Raw genomic sequence first — 17,466 nt, 5'->3', positions numbered from 1 at the left:
AGTTACAAGGATTGAGAGGTAAAGAAACGTGTGAGTGGGTAGTATTTGGAGGTGAGCGTGTGAGGAGATTATGTGTGAGATGGGAGGATAAGTAGGTGGTTGCATTTAAGTAGTGGGTTTAGATGGTGGAGATTATAATATAATATATAATAATAATATAATATATATATGTGTGTGTGTGTGTGTTCCCTCTGATTGTAGGCTGAGGTCACTAGTGATTCCATTGGTGTTGTCATATGTGATTTAACTCATGATGTCATTAACAATCGACTAGATTACGAGTTTTGCGTTATGAGTGAAAAAGCTTCATAACAATGCTTTTTCACTACCGCTGCTATTACCAGTTTTGCAGGTATAGCTGTACCGCACACTTTTTTGGCCGTAACGCAACGTAACTACCGCAGCTTTCAAAAAGTCCTTCTTAATGGGACTTCCACAGCGCCGGTATTACGAGTTTGCCTGTCCGGCCAAAAAGGGAGCGGTACAGTCCATAACTACAAAATCTGTACTGTAAACTTAAAGTCAGTAGTTATGGCTTTTATGTTACAAAGTTGTAACATAAAACTCATAACTAAAGTGCTAAAAAGTACACTAACACCCATAAACTACATATTAACCCCTAAACCAAGGCCCTCCCGTATCGCAAACACTAATATAAAATTATTAACCCCTAAATCTGCCGTTCCCGACATCGCCGCCGCTATAATAAACAAATTAACCCCTAAACCGCCGTACTCCTGCATCGCAAACACTAATGAAATATTATTAACCCCTAATCTGCTGCCCCAAAAATCGCCGCCACTATACTAAAGTTATTAACCCCTAAACCTAACCCTAAGTGTAACCCTAACACCCACTAACTTTAATATAATTAAAATAAATCTAAATAAAAATTACTATCATTAACTAAATAATTCCCATTTAAAACTAAATACTTATCTATAAAATAAACCCTAAGCTAGCTACAAAATAACTAATAGTTACATTGTATCTGTTACGGTTACCCTTAGTCTCGCTGAGAGATGGACCGCTTAGTAGCCTGGATCCCTATTGCTAAAGAGGGGAGAAGCTGCTTTCCATAGTATTCTATATGAGTCTCGCAAATATAGAATAATCTCCCTTAGCTGCAGTACAGCTAGGATACCCTTCTGCCCACAAAAACGAGTCAACGCTGCGATTGAGGGTCAAACAAGAACTCAGGACTGGGATGCCCAGCCTGCTTTTTATTAAGGTTACATGCACACAGGGCACTCCCAGGGGGAGAGGGGGGGAAGCACAAAATCCCCCATCACACATTTAGATAGAGAGCACTGTCCTTTGACAGGCCACAATAGGATTACAGTACTTAAGATAACAAGTTTACAAGTTCATCTTATCAATTAGCAGTCTGGCTCCAGAGGTGATTAGACAATAGTTTCTAAAAGCTGAAAAAAAAGAGTTAACTCTTTATGAAATGAAACTTGTTACAGTTTTCTTGGAGCCCTTCTTAGGCGCTGGCTTGCTGGTTCAGGCATTGCTGCTGGGAAATAAGCTCTTCACAACAAAATAACTAATGCTTCTGTAACATTGCTCCCTTTCTGTGGAACACTCTGGCAGACACGGTCTGACCCCTTTTCGGGGCAGACTAAGGCTGTCCAGACCGCTGGTTATGCGGGGCTGAGGTCGGTTTGTCTGGACAACCCGTCGGCGTTGCCATTCTGTTTCCCAGGTCTGTAAGTAATGGTGAAATTGAAGGTTTGCAACGATAAGCTCCAACGTAATAGCCTGCCGTTATCTCCAGAGACCCGGTTCAGCCACACCAACGGGTTATGGTCGGTGACCAGAGTGAACTCCTGACCATATAAATAGGGAGTCAATTTCTTTAATGCCCACACCAAAGCCAAACACTCCTTTTCGACCGCTGCATAGCTGACTTCGCGGGGCAGGAGCTTCCGGCTGATGTAGGCAACTGGATGCTCCCCTCCATCTTCGCCTACTTGGCTGAGGACGGCTCCCAGCCCGAACATGGAAGCATCTGTATGGACGATAAAACGTTTGTTAAGGGCTGGGGCCGCCAAGACAGGAGCGTTAATTAGAGCATTTTTGAGAGCCTGGAAAGCCGTTTCACAGTGGGGAGACCACAGGACCTGTCGAGGTAAGTTCTTCTTGGTCAAGTCAGTCAGGGGTTTGGCAAGTGTGCTGTAGTCTGGTACGAACCGTCTATAGTACCCTGCCGTGCCCAGGAAGGCTAGGACCTGAGTCTTAGTGATGGGGGTGGGCCAATTGGCGACAGCTTCTATTTTGGCCGGCTCTGGTCGCTGCTTTCCACACCCCACCCGGTGACCCAGGTACTGTACCTCGGCCATCCCAAAGTGGCATTTTTCTGGCTTCAGAGTCAGGCCAGCAGCCCGGATCTGATCCAGAACCATTCCCACATGAGCTAAGTGGTCCTCCCAGGACTCACTGTGGATCGCTATGTCGTCCAGGTAGGCGCAAGCAAAACTCTGGAAGCCATCCAGGAGCCTATCCACCAAGCGCTGGAATGTAGCTGGGGCATTCTTCATCCCAAACGGCATTACCCTAAACTGATATAAGCCGAATGGGGTGACGAATGCCGACTTGGGGATAGCCTCCGGGGCCAGGGGAATCTGCCAGTAACCTTTGCAGAGGTCAATAGTGGTCAGGTAATTTCCCCTGGCTATACGATCGAGTAGCTCGTCTACCCTGGGCATAGGGTAAGCGTCCGTCACGGTATTTTCATTGAGCCTCCGATAGTCTACGCAGAACCGGGTGGTCCCATCTTTCTTGGGCACCAAGACAACTGGGGAGGCCCAGGGACTATCGGAGGGCTCAATTACCCTGAGCTGGAGCATCTCATCGATCTCCTTCTTCATTCCTGTCCTAACTGCTTCGGGGATTCGGTACGGAGCCTGGCGCAAGGGAGCTTGTCCCGGAGTATCTACCTGGTGGGTGGTTAAAGTAGTGTACCCTGGCTTCGGGGAGAAGGTGAGGTGTTTGGACTGGAGGAGTTGGTTGAGCTGCTCCCTTTCAGTGGGGCTAAGTCGGTCCCCTATCTGAACCTGCGCCACTATACCTGTGGGGAGGCTCTTTTCTAATAGGTCTGGAATGGGTAAACTGTCGGGGTCTTCCTGAGGGGAACAACATACGGCCGTCACGTTCTCTGGTCGCTCAAAATATTCCTTGAGCATGTTTACATGGAATGTCTTTCTAAGATTGTTGTCGTGGCAGCTAGCTATCACATAAGTGGTGTCTCCCCTTTTCTCTACGATCTGGTAGGGACCCTGCCAGGACGCCTGCAATTTGTCTGTCTTCACCGGCTTAAGTACTAACACCTTTTGTCCTATGGTGAAGATTCTCTTTCGGGCCCCCCGATCGTACCATACTTTCTGTCTTCTCTGGGCCAACTGGAGATTAGCCCGCACGGATTTGGCTAATTGCTCCATTCGGTCCCTGAGTTCCAGCACGTATGGCACAATTGGGACACCGTCAGCCTCCATCTCTCCCTCCCAGTGCTCCCGGATCAGGTTTAGGGGTCCCCGTACCTTTCTTCCGTAGAGCAACTCGAAGGGAGAGAACCCTGTCGTTTCCTGGGGCACCTCCCGATAAGCAAATAGGAGGTGCGGCAGGAAGCGTTCCCAGTCTCGGTATTCCTGAGTGAACGTCTTGAGCATTTGCTTGAGGGTCCCATTGAACCTCTCACACAGCCCGTTCGTCTGGGGGTGGTATGGGGAGCTTAGGAGGGACTTAATTTTGCAAACCTGCCAGAGTTGTTGGGTCAATTCAGCCGTAAATTGGGTGCCTCGGTCGGATAGGATTTCTTTTGGAAATCCTACCCGGGAGAACACCTGTACTAGTGCATTCGCTACCGTATCCGCTTGTATGTTGGATAGGGCGACAGCCTCTGGGTACCTGGTAGCGTAGTCCACTACGGTAAGAATGTATCGCTTACCGGAGGGACTAGGGGTAGCCAGTGGTCCCACTAGGTCAATAGCAACCCGGCTGAAGGGTTCCTCTACAATGGGCATATTTACTAGCTGGGCTTTAGGGTGATCGCCTCGCCTTCCTACTCGTTGACACACATCGCAGGTGTTACAGTAAGTTCTAACGTCAGCGTGCACCCCTGGCCAAAAGAACGTGTGAGTAATGCGGTGTAGGGTACGGGTAACGGCTAGGTGGCCTGCTAAGGGGATGTCGTGGCCTATTTTGAGGATTTCTTGACGGTATTTGTGGGGCACTACCAGCTGTCGCCTACGCTGTCCCCTTTTCTCTGTCCAGCGGTATAGTTTCCCTTTTTCCCATAAGAATGTTTCGTTATCTGCCCCGCCCCCTCCGGTCTCTGCTCGTTCCCGGTACTTTTGTAAGGTCGGGTCAGTCTTAGACTCTGCCTCGAAGGCATCTGGGGTGTCCCAGGGTATGGGGCCTAACCTGTCAGGCAAGGTCGGGGTAGGTCTTACCTGTGTCTCCCGCACTGGTGAGAGCTCTCGCTCCGTCCGGGCTTGGGCCCGTGTAGTCACTGGGTCCGCCTCGTTGTTGCATTCTGGAGCATAGGCAGAAGTCATGGGGCCCAAATCGTTGCCCAGTAGTACTTCGGCAGGTAAATTATCCATTAGGCCCACGTTCACAGCCCCCTTTCCCGCTCCCCAATCAAGATGCACTTTAGCTGTTGGAATTTTGTACACATCCCCCCCCGCCACTCTAACGGCCACAGTCTGTCCGGATCGCTTGTGCTCTGGCACCAAATGACTCTGTACCAGCGTGATAGTAGCCCCTGTGTCTCGCAATCCCTCGGTAGATCGCCCCTCGAGCCATACCCTCTGCCGATGGTGCTGGCGGTTATCTGAGGCAGCATATACAGGGTCTGCCTCGTGAAGCGGCCCCACATATCCCTCCATAGGGGCCTCTTGGTTAACACAGAGGGCCCGGGCCGGACGATAGGACCCAGAGGGGTAATTGTAATTCCTGGGTGTCTGGTGCGTATTAAGGGGGCAGCTAGCCATGAAATGCCCTGGTTGCTTGCATCGGTGGCAAGTCGGTCTGGGATGCTCAGAGCTGTTATTGGGTGGTCCTGAGTGTCGGACGGGCCCTGTGGGCACCGGGGCTCGGAATTCAGCACGAGGGGGTGCACGGTAAACCTCTCTGGGTTCGACCCGTGCTGGAGCTCGGTAGTTCATGGGTTCGTGAAGACGGGAGTCATAATGTTCATCGGCCAATTTGGCTGCTTCTTCTAAGGTAGAAGGCCGCCTGTCTCGCAGCCATTCCTTCCCTTGCTGTTCCATGCCATTATAAAAATGTTCTAAGAGAAACAATTGTAAAATTTCCTCCCCAGTCACCGCTTTACTTCCGCTCAGCCAGTGATTTGCCGCTCTCCGCATTCGGTGCGCCCATTCCATATGGGTATCGTTAGGCTTCTTTTCCGTGCCCCGAAACTGTCGGCGATACGTGTCCGGAGTTACAGCGTACCGTCGCAACAGTGTCTCCTTAACTAGCTCATACTGTGTCACTTCCTCAGCACCCAGAGTACGAAAGGCTTCCAGGGCTCGCCCGGATAGTTTCCCAGACAATATCGTGGGCCACTCTCTGTTGGGAATCTGGTGCAGGGCACATTGCCTTTCGAAGTCCGCCAAATATTCATCAATCCCTGTCTCGCTCTCTAGGAAGGGTCGAAATGCCGCATAGGGTATCTTGGGCCTCCCAGCATTTTCGACAGGGATGATTACCTGCGGGGCTTCAGCATTGCGGTGTGCGTTCGCTAGGTTGAGTTCGTGGGCTCGAGTCTCTCGTATATCCTCGTCCGCCTCCGCCATCAACTGCTGTACCAATTCCATGGAGGGGTTCGGCCCGTATAATGAGAGCCTTTCCCGAACAATCCTGGTTTTTTCGTCACTAATCGTGGTCGGTGTTTCCGCCATTGTGAAGCTCTGATCCAGTTCGGTCAATTCTGCGATCAGCTCTCTCCTCGGCCGGTTGCTGGCGTACCCCCCTCTGCTTTCAAGTAAATCCTTTAGGGTTGTACGCTTCAATTTTTCGTAAGCGCTCTCCATCCGTTCTGTACCTCTCCTAGGAAATCCAGGAAAATCCCGCCGCTGCCGCCAAATGTTACGGTTACCCTTAGTCTCGCTGAGAGATGGACCGCTTAGTAGCCTGGATCCCTATTGCTAAAGAGGGGAGAAGCTGCTTTCCATAGTATTCTATATGAGTCTCGCAAATATAGAATAATCTCCCTTAGCTGCCGTACAGCTAGGATACCCTTCTGCCCACAAAAACGAGTCAACGCTGCGATTGAGGGTCAAACAAGAACTCAGGACTGGGATGCCCAGCCTGCTTTTTATTAAGGTTACATGCACACAGGGCACTCCCAGGGGGAGAGGGGGGGAAGCACAAAATCCCCCATCACACATTTAGATAGAGAGCACTGTCCTTTGACAGGCCACAATAGGATTACAGTACTTAAGATAACAAGTTTACAAGTTCATCTTATCAATTAGCAGTCTGGCTCCAGAGGTGATTAGACAATAGTTTCTAAAAGCTGAAAAAAAAGAGTTAACTCTTTATGAAATGAAACTTGTTACAGTTTTCTTGGAGCCCTTCTTAGGCGCTGGCTTGCTGGTTCAGGCATTGCTGCTGGGAAATAAGCTCTTCACAACAAAATAACTAATGCTTCTGTAACAGTATCTATCTTAGGTTTTATTTTTATTTCACAGCTAAGTTTGTATTTATTTTAACTATGTAGACTAGTTAATAAATAGTTATTAACTATTTACTAGCTAACTAGTTAAAATAAATACTAATTTACCTGTAAAATAAAACCTAACCTGTCTTACACTAACACCTAACCTTAGACTACAATTAAATAAATTACATTAATTATATACAATTAACTAAATTACAAAAAAAACCCCACTAAATTACACAAAATAAAAAAGAAATTATCAAATATTTAAACTAATTATACCTAATCTAATAGGCCAATCAACATAAAAAGCCCCCCAAAAAAAAAAAAAAAAAAAAAACCCTAGCCTAAACTAAACTGTCAATAGCCCTTAAAAGGGCCTTTTTGCTGGGCATTGCCCCAAAGAAATCAGCTCTTTTACCTGTAAAAAAAAAATACAAACACCCCCAACAGTAAAACCCACCACCCACACAACCAAAACCCCAAATAAAATCCTATCTAAAAAACCTAAGATCCCCATTGCCCTGAAAAGGACATTTGGATGGGCATTGCCCTTAAAAGAGCATTTAGCTCTTTTTTAGCCCAAACCCTAAGCTAAAAATAAAACCCACCCAATAAACCCTTAAAAAAAAACTAACACTAACCCCCGAAGATCCACTTACAGTTTTTGAAGACCGGACATCCATCCTCAACGAAGCCGGGAGAAGTCTTCATCCATGCTGCAAGAAGTGGTCCTCCAGGCGGGCAGAAGTCTTCATCCAGACGGCATCTTCTATCTTCATTCTTCCGATGGGGAGCGGCTCCATCTTCAAGACATCCGGTGCGGAGCATCCTCTTCATATGGTCCCAGCCGTACACTGAAGGTTCCTTTAAATGACGTCATCCAAGATGGCGTCCCTTGAATTCCGATTGGCTGATAGAATTTTGATACAATCAGCCAACAGGATTGAGCTTCAATCAGCCAATAGGATTGAGCTTGCATTCTATAGGCTGATTGGAACAGTTTTTTTTTTAAAGGTAAAAGAGCTGATTTCTTTGGGGCAATGCCCCGCAAAATGCCCTTTTAAGGGCTATTGGCAGTTTAGTTTAGGCTAGGGTTTTTTTATTTGGGGGGGGGGGCTTTTTTATTTTGATAGGGCTATTAGAATAGGTGTAATTAGTTTAAATATTTGATCATTTCTTTTTTATTTTGTGTAATTTAGTGGGATTTGTTTTTGTAATTTAGTTAATTGTGTTTAATTAATGTAATTTATTTAATTGTAGTGTAAGGTTAGGTGTTAGTGTAAGACAGGTTAGGTTTTATTTTACAGGTAAATTTGTATTTATTTTAACTAGATAGTAAATAGTTAATAACTATTTACTAACTAGTCTACCTAGTTAAAATAAATACAAATTTACCTGTAAAATAAAAATAAAACCTAAGATAGCGCTACAATGTAACTATTAGTTATATTGTAGTTAGCTTAGGGTTTATTTTATAGCTAAGTATTTGGTTTTAAATAGGAATTATTTAGTTAGTGATAGTAATTTTTATTTAGATTTATTTTAATTATATTAAAGTTAGTGGGTGTTAGGGTTAGACTTAGGGTTAGGTTTAGGGGTTAATAACTTTAGTATAGTGGTGGCGACGTTGGGGACGGCAGATTAGGGGTTAATAAGTGTAGGTAGGTAGCGTCGACATTGGGGGTTGCAGATTAGGGGTTAATAAGTGTAATCTACGTGTCGGCAATATCGGGGGCAGCAGATTGGGGTTAATAAGTATAATGTAGGTGTTGGCGATGTCGGGGGCAGCCGATTAGGGTTTAATAAGTGTAATGTAGGTGTCGGTGATGTCGGGGGTGGCAGATTAGGGTTGTTTAGACTCAGGGTTTATGTTAGGGTGTTAGGTGTAAACATAAATTTTCTTTCCCCATAGGAATCAATGGGGCTGCGTTACGGAGCTTTATGCTCTTTTATTGCAGGTGTTCGACTTTTTTTTAGCCGGCTCTCCCCATTGATGTCTATGGGAAATCGTGCACAAGCACGTAAAACCAGCTCAAAGCAGCACTGGCATTTGGGTGCGGTATGGAGCTCAATGGAGCTCAACGCTGCCATATTGCCTGCTAACGCTGGGTTTTTGAAAACCTGTAATAGCAGCGCTATAGGGAGGTGAGAGGTGGAAATAACTTCCAAGTTAGTAGCAAACCACTCATAACGCAAAACTCGTAATCTAGCCGGATGTCATGAGTGATGTTATAGATGATGTCATGCAACACTCCAAAGGGCAGTTTAAGTTAGAAATTTACTTGCTTTTAAATATTTGGTTGAAAACAAACTCTTGCTTTCAAAAAAAATCACAGTGTACTGTTCCATTATTATCCAAAAAATATTTAGAGGTTGTGAAATTAATGTTGTTTGTTTTTTTATTGAAAAAAATAACAACAATATTGTTTAAAGGGACATGAAACCCAACATTTTTCTTTCTTGATTTAGAAATAGAATACAGTTTTAAAAAAAAAATGTTCCAACTTACTTCTATTATCTCATTTGCTTAATTCTCTTAATTGTTGAAAAAAGCAACAATGCACTACTGGATGCTAGTCAACACAGTGGGGCCTATCTATTAAGCTCCGAATGGAGCTTGAGGCCCCGTGTTTCTGGCGAACCGGCAGGCTCGCCAGAAACAGCAGTTATGAAGCAGCGGTCACAAAGACCGCTGCTCCATAACCCTATCCGCCTGCTCTGAGCAGGGGGACAGGAATCGCAACAATTCAACCCGAGTAGGATCGGGTTGATTGACACCCCTTGCTGGCAGCCCATTGACCACGAGTCTGCAGGGGGCGGCATTGCACCAGCAGCTCTTGTGAGCTGCTGGTGCAATCTTAAATGTGGAGAGCGTATTGCTCTCCGCATTTAGCGAGGTCTTGCGGACCTGATCCATCGGATCAGGCCCGCAAGACCTTTGATAAATAGGGGCCATTGGGTGAGTCAATAACAGCCACCAATCGGCAGCTTACCCAGGTACCCTTTCCAACAAGGGATACCGAGCCAATGAAAAAAAATTAGATAATAGAACTAAATGGGAAAGTTGTTTAAAATCACATCAGAATCATGAAAGAAAAAATTGTGTTTTGTGTCCCTTTAATCCATTTGAGCTGGGGCATTATCGGTGTACAGTACATGTTTGCATGAGGTGTACTTTCATGCATTGTGCTGTAAAATTGTTCATTATACATTTTAAAATGTTTGTTTATTTTAAAAAAAGTTTTGCCATTGTTTTTGTTTAGAAACAAGACTAACCGTAGGGAATATTAATATCACATTAAAACAATGGCTGCTGTTTTTGACCCCTCTACTAGGTAATTACTCAAATAAAAACACCACTCAAAATATGGGTTACAAAGGCTGCAGCTTTTATTTACAACAAATACATAACAAATTATAAATAATCAGTCATATTAGACCCAAACTAGTGCTTGCCCTATAGCAGCCACAGTTTCCCAACCAGATAAATAATTACTCACCTACTCCTCTCCTGCTCAACCAGGAGGTACCCACTCAAAACTGCTAATCCACCAGGCAAGCACTCCACCCAACATTGCTGCGACAAACCACTCAACTTTCCAATAAACGGGGGGGGGGGGGCTTCTTCTCACACGTACGCTCCCCCTCTTTTTGGCGCTCTTTTTGAGCCCCCACCTCTTTTATCCTCCTCTAAGTCCCCAACTACTTAACCTCCTCTCTAAGCCAACTCCACCTCTTTCTTCTACCTATACAGGGGTCAAACGCCCCTCCCTTGTATGCTCACTCTACCAGGGCTTCCTTTCCAATAGTGTGTTTTGAAACATTTCTCATATTGTTTTAGTATGCTAGAGTAAAGCCAGTTGTCACCCCTCGCTTTGCAATATCCTGCAGTGAAAAGCTGTTGATGGGACTTGGTAAACTTGCACAGAAGCATGATATACACATTCAGGTAAGTGTGTATATATATATATATATATATATAAAATTTTTATTTCATATATTTCAACCTTCTATTAGGGCCTTAGCGACACATCAACAAGTTCTGAAACAGCTGAATTTCCTATATCAAATGCTGTAAAAGGAATAGGAAACCCCCCAAAAATGTAATTTATTATTTGGTTAGAACATTCAATTTTAAGCAACTTTCAAATGAACTTTTATTATCAAATATGCTTCATTCTCTTGTTATCCTTTGCACTACTGGCAGCTAGCTGAGCACATCTAGTTAGCCAATTAGAAGAGACAAATGTATGTAGACACCAATCACCAGCTAGCTCGCTCTAGTGTAGGATATGTGCGTATTCATTTTCAACAATGGATACGAAGAGAACAGGGCACATTTGAACATAGAAGTAATATTAAAAGTACCTTAAATTGCATGCTCTATCTGAGTTTAATTTAAGTTTAATTTTGACTTTCCTATCCCATTAAATGCCTTTTTGTTTCTAAAATTAAATTCCCTTCCAGAAAAGCTTCAAGAAAAACAGTAAAATCTTGTAATCTTAAAACCAGTTAGGGCCTTTTTTCCATTCGGATAGAATTTGCTGTTTAACAAAGTCTCTCAGCTTGGGTATTTGTATGGTTCTTGCACTTGCATTGCGTGTATGAACAAATGTGCTTGTGTTCCTAATGCTGTTGTTTGTAACAAAATAAGTAGCCAATGAAAAAAAGAGAGCATTATCTAAATGAATTCAGTGTTGTGCCCTTTACAAGGCCAAATAATAAGTTTGATTTTTTTGCTGCATGGTTGTACTTGGAAGCAAAGACAAACGTATATCTACAGGAAAGCTTGTTAGTTTTTCTCCATAAACTACAAACACACAACACATAAACAAAAACATCACATATAACATTCTGCAGACACATGCACACAAGTAAGGCAAGATGAATTAGTGTAAGATTAAATAAAGGATAAAGTAAGGAAATTGGTTCTGAGGAGGTAAAAAGAAAAAGGTGGATAAATATGATGAGGGTTTTGTATATAGTAATATCTATGTAAAACACTTAGAATACTGTACCTTATGTTAAATTATTTACAGTAAATACACAGTATAATACTTTATTAAATATGAACATTGCATAAATATAATTTTACATGTTTTCATCTACTAACTGCAATGGGCTCCAATGCACTTCTATATATGTCTATATGTGTATACATATATATTTATGTGTTTGTGTGTATATATGTCTGTGAATACATATATACACATTTAAATACATATATACATATTTAGACATGTATATATATATATATTAAAATGAAAGTAAAGTTTAAGAATTACGTTCCCAGTATCTAAAAATACTCTTAAAAATAAGGGCACTTTAATTAATTAAACTTTACAATGAAGCTTCTTTTTTAAAATACCTTTGTTTTATGGAAAGCGGACCGGCAATCCACCGCTCACAGCTCTTGCTGTAGTTAGCATTCCTCCAATCGTTGCATGCCTCACGATCTGGATGCCAAAGGGGGCACACAAAGATTGGAGGAAGTTGGATTCATCATCGATCTGCTAACTACAGAAGGTAGCTGCGGGCGGAGGATAACCGGTCTGCTTTCCATAAAACAAAGGTACGTAGTTTAAAAAAGAAGCTTCATTATAAAGATTAATGAATGAAAGTGCCACTGTTTTTAAGAGTATTTTTATATCCCGGGCACTTATTCATTAAACTTTACATTCACTTTAAAGCCATTTGCCTGCCTTTTTTTCTAACACTTGAGACCTCATACCTTTGAGCTTTATAACTTTTTTGTGCAATTTGTTTTAAAATAATTTTTATGAGATTATGTTATAAGTGTAACTGTACTTTATAATGCATTTTTAATGTGTTTTGTGGCATTTTATGTTTAGCGAAAGAGTTAACCAGCGCTCTGAGGATGCAGTAATCACTGCGAGTGCGCTTGCATGTTCTCATTTACTTTCAACTTGTAATACGATAGCTAAACCTGACGTGTGTAAACACTCGCAATAAACCCCTTTTCACTTTTGCGTAACTGTTAGCACGCCACTCGTAATCTGGCCCTTAATGTCAACAATATGATTGTTTTATATTTTTGTTACTTGTTTTTTACATGGAGGTTTTTTATTTTTAAGAGTCATATAAGTGAGTCTACAGCAGAGATTAAAGAAGTGTTGAGACTCTTTCCTGATTACAACACCTATACTGATGTCTACAACAAAAATAAACTTCTGACAAACAAGGTGAGAATTTATGTTTTTCGTTTTAGTGATATTTAACCTGAATATATGTACCATACTGAGCAATGATGGAGAACATTAGGCCAATGGAAGGATTTACCATCTGCTTCATTCCATATGATTTTCTCAAAAGCTAGAAGAAAGGTGTGAATGGTGCATAAAAGGTCAGGACAGGAAAAGAATGGCTGAGAGATAGATAAATAAGGAGCAGGAAAAAAGAGATGATATTAGGATAATATATTATTGGTGTGAATAATGAAGATATTTGTATGGCAGTACAGTCAAGAAGAAGCAATGTCAGAAAAATATATAACAAAAACAAATCAGTTGCCATTTTAGAGGTTGTACCTGCATTATTTTCCTTAGGCCTCTGTACCATGATAGAAAATAGTTCTGCAACCATAGTTTTGATGTACTTAAACATTACAATACCTGACCTGACAGAGGGCAGTACTGATTATAAACAACATGCTATAAATATATCCTTTAGATAAAAATAATTTGTAGATAGACATGAGAATAAAAAACAAAATGAGATGTTTAAAAATGTATGGCTAGATTACGAGTCTTGCGTGAGCCTTAAAAAGCAGCGTTGAGAGGTCCCAACGCTGCTTTTTAACGCCTGCTGATATTACGAGTCTTGCAGGTACAGGTGTACCGCTCACTTTTTTGATCAGACTCGGAAATACCGCAAATCCACTTACGTCAATTGCGTATCCTATATTTTCAATAGGACTTGCCTAACGCTGGTATTACGAGTCTTCCAAAAAGTGAGCGGTACAGCCTCTCCTGTCAAGACTGATACCGCATGTAAAAGTCAGTAGTTAAGAGTTTTATGGGCTAACGCCGTAGCATAAAACTCTTAAATAAAGTGCTAAAAAGTACACTAACACCCATAAACTACCTATTAACCCCTAAACCGAGGTCCCCCCACATCACAAACACTAAAAATAAAAATTTTAACCCCTAATCTGCCGAACCAGACAACAACACCACTATAAAAAATATATTAACCCCTAAACCGCCGCACTCCCACATTGCAAACACTAGTTAAATATTATTAACTTCTAATCTGCCGCCCCCAACGTCGCCGCAACTATATTAAAGTTATTCTAACCGTAACCCTAACACCCCCTAACTTAAATATAATTTAAATAAATCTAAATAAAATAACTATCATTACCTAAATGAATCCTATTTAAAACTAAATACTTACTTATAAAATAAACCCTAAGGTAGCTACAATATAACTCATAGTTACATTGTAGCCAGCTTAGGATTTATTTTTATTTTACAGGCAACTTTGTATTTATTTTAACTAGGTAGAATAGTTATTAAATAGTTATTAACTATTTAATAGCTACCTAGTTAAAATAAAAACAAATTTTCCTGTAAAATAAAACCTAACCTAAGTTACAATTACATATAACACTACACTATAATTAAATTAATTACCTAAAATAACTATAATTAAATACAATTAAATACAATTATCTAAAGTGGGAAACAAAACAAATACTAAATTACAGAAAATAATAAAATAATTACACTTTTTTAAAACTAATTACACCTAATCTAATCCCCCTAATAAAATAAAAAAGCCCCCCAAAATAATAAAAATCCCTACCCTATATTAAATTACAAATAGCCCTTTAAAGGGCCTTTTGCGGGGCATTGCCCCAAAGTAATCAGCTCTTTTACCTGTAAAAAAAAGTACAATACCCCCCCAACATTAAAACCCACCACCCACACACCCAACCCTAGTCTAAAACCCACCCAATACCCACTTAATAAAACCTAACACTAACCCCTTGAAGATCACCCTACCTTAAGAAGTCTTCACCCAACCCTGGCCAAAGTCCTCAACGAAGCCGGGCGAAGTGGTCCTCCAGACGGGCAGAAGTCTTCATCCAAGCCGGGAAGAAGAGGTTCTCCAGACGGGCAGAAATCTTCATCCAGGTGGCATCTTCTATCTTCATCCATCCGGCGTGGAGCGGCTCCATCTTCAAGACATCCGACGCGGAGCATCCTTTTCAAACAAAGTCCAACTGAAGAATGAAGGTTCCTTTAAATGACATCGTCCAAGATGGCGTCCCTTGAATTCCGATTGGCTGATAGAATTCTATCAGCCAATCGGAATTAAGGTAAAGAAAATCCTATTGGCTGATGCAATCAGCCAATAGGATTGAGCTGCCATTCTATTGGCTGATTATATTACAATAAAATATATTAAACACTTGAGTGCTAACGACAGCTCAATTGAAATTTTGAATCGGGTGTAAACCTGCTCTCCTCCAATGGGGAAGCAGGTAGCGTAACTGACATGTATTTAAAGGCCGCCTGTGCAGCGGAAAGGTATGCTTTGGTTTGTAAAGCACTTTTATTGCTCTTGAGAAAGACGGCTGGGACCGTTGAAACGCTTTTGCGTTGAGCCAAATAAAGACAAACTTTTTTACTGAATCTGTGATATTGTCTTTTCATATTGGGAAGGAGCCGGTAACCTGCATTATACACTGTGAGTAGATATTCACCTTTGTATGGTGTATTGTCTGATATTTCAGCACCACTATTTTGCACCTAGAGTTATACAACCGAGGAAGGAAAGGAAAGGAAGATACCAACAACTGATACAAGCTGAACCAGCGCCTCCATGTTCAGCTATAAGTCTGTTTCTTTTATCATTAAGGACGTTTGACACTAAGCTGAACAGTCTTTCACTTTTCCACTACTGCATGGGGAAGAAATATATTTTTGGGCCATTTTAGCCAGAGCTGGAAATCTCAGTTTATTAACTTCCTAGTACTTCAGGAGTTTGTCTGAATGAGGCACAGTGATCTCTCCCAGGTAGGCTTCCAGCTGTATAGCAGCAACTTTTGGAGCACTGCTCTCAAACGTACAATAATACAAATAGCAGCAATTTGTATTGCAGAACAGAAGTGACCAATTTTCAGTTAAGTCTTCACTACAGCTTAAAATGAAATGGGAACATGCAATTTGAAAAACGCCACAAGGTGACATATGGGTAGGAAGTGGAGGTATCGGTTTAAGTATCGGTGCATTTGCATTAGTACAAGTACTCATGCAAATACTTGGTATTGGTACCGATACCGATACTAGTATCGGTATCGGTGCAACCCTAATATATATATATATATATATACTGTATATTGTAAAAATATTGTTTAAAGAAGCTTAGCAACAGCATTATAAGCATGTGAATATTCCAAATGGGTCCAGTACTCCCAACAGACTATAAAAGCAGTATAGATAAACTATAAAGCATAGTACAGATGGATTATAGGAACTTCCTGGATTTGTAGGAAAAAAATAATAATATAAACAATAACAGCATTTGATTTATTTTTTGCTATAAATTCAATAAGTGCATATTATTGTCTATATATATAGTATAGCTATTTTTAGTCTTTTTTTATTAGTCTGTGTTTCTTTGGTCTCTGTGTGTGTATCTGAGATTTTCTATCTGAGTGTCAGTGAGTGTTTTTGTGTGTTTGAATATGTGTGTGTGTCTCAAGAGTATTTCTGTGTGTCTGAGTTTTCTTTGAGTGTGTGGGAGTATTTCTGAGTGTCTGTTAGTGAGTATGTTTCAGTGTGTCTGAGTATTTCTGTGAGTGTGTGTGCTTTTGAATGTTTCTGTTTGTATGTGACCATGAGTGTGTGTGCTTCTAAATGTTTTTGTTTGTGTGTGCCTGAGTGTTTATGTGGACTTTTAAGTATCCAGCAATTGGACCTCTATGTGTGTTTATCTGGCTCTGATACTAGTCAGTGCCTCACCAGCCACTGACCTCACCGTACGACACTAGTACAAAGTATTACGTACATATTAAAAATCTTAGCTTGGGCGGTGGATTGAACAGGATACAGTGGTTATTTCAATTAAAAAAGTACAAGGTAAAACTTCTGTTTTAAAGGCATTGCGAACACACTACCTTCTACAACATGGGCTTTAGTTTTTAATTCTAATCAAATAATTGATCCTTTAAGGCTGCAAAAATATAACTGTATTATACAGCTATCGTGTGTGCCAAAGTTAATCTTGGCGCTTTGTTTTTAACTGTAGACAGTGATGGCTCATGGCTGCTATCTCTCAAATGAAGAACTTGCTGAGTTTAGAACCAAGGGAACCGCAATATCTCATTGTCCAAATTCCAACATAGCGTAAGTTATTGAAATTATGTTAAAATTATATAAGTATTTTTTTTTTAAATTTACGTTTTCCTCCTTATTTTCAAGATGTCCTATGAAGATACAGTATGAATGGTCTCTAGTGTAAATAATTTATATAGTCCTTAGTAAGGTTAGTTATATGAAATAGATATTGTAAAGTACTTTATAAGTAACATGTTGACTGCTTTATATTCTTTGTTTAAATTTGTGGGTTAGATTGTCGGACTATTAAATTGAATAAAAAATGAAAAGTTATAGCTCTCATATTACGGCACCAAACAAAAAAACAAGAAAGCTATTCTAGTTCTCCACACAAGTATCCAAAACTCCAAACAAGTAATAGATTAAGTTGTTTTTTTGTTTTGTTTTTAATTTTGTTTTAACAATTTATGGGCTATATTAAGAGTG

The 17,466-nt window shown here is 41.3% G+C and overlaps 1 protein-coding gene across 1 annotated transcript in view; it reads left to right on the top strand.

Annotated features, from left to right (window-relative positions):
* GDA (guanine deaminase) overlaps positions 1-17,466 on the top strand; it is a 238,910-nt gene that overhangs the window by 133,075 nt on the left and 88,369 nt on the right. The window contains exons 7-9 of the mRNA XM_053702505.1: positions 10,515-10,622; positions 12,769-12,876; positions 16,952-17,049. Of these exons, the coding sequence (XP_053558480.1) occupies positions 10,515-10,622; positions 12,769-12,876; positions 16,952-17,049 (314 nt within the window). The remainder of the gene's footprint in view (positions 1-10,514; positions 10,623-12,768; positions 12,877-16,951; positions 17,050-17,466) is intronic.

Source organism: Bombina bombina, chromosome 2 (assembly GCF_027579735.1).
Source record: "Bombina bombina isolate aBomBom1 chromosome 2, aBomBom1.pri, whole genome shotgun sequence".
In the NCBI taxonomy this organism is placed as follows: Eukaryota; Metazoa; Chordata; class Amphibia; order Anura; family Bombinatoridae; genus Bombina; species Bombina bombina.
The sequence above is the reverse complement of the archived record's forward strand: the minus strand, read 5'-3'. Positions and strand labels throughout refer to the sequence as shown.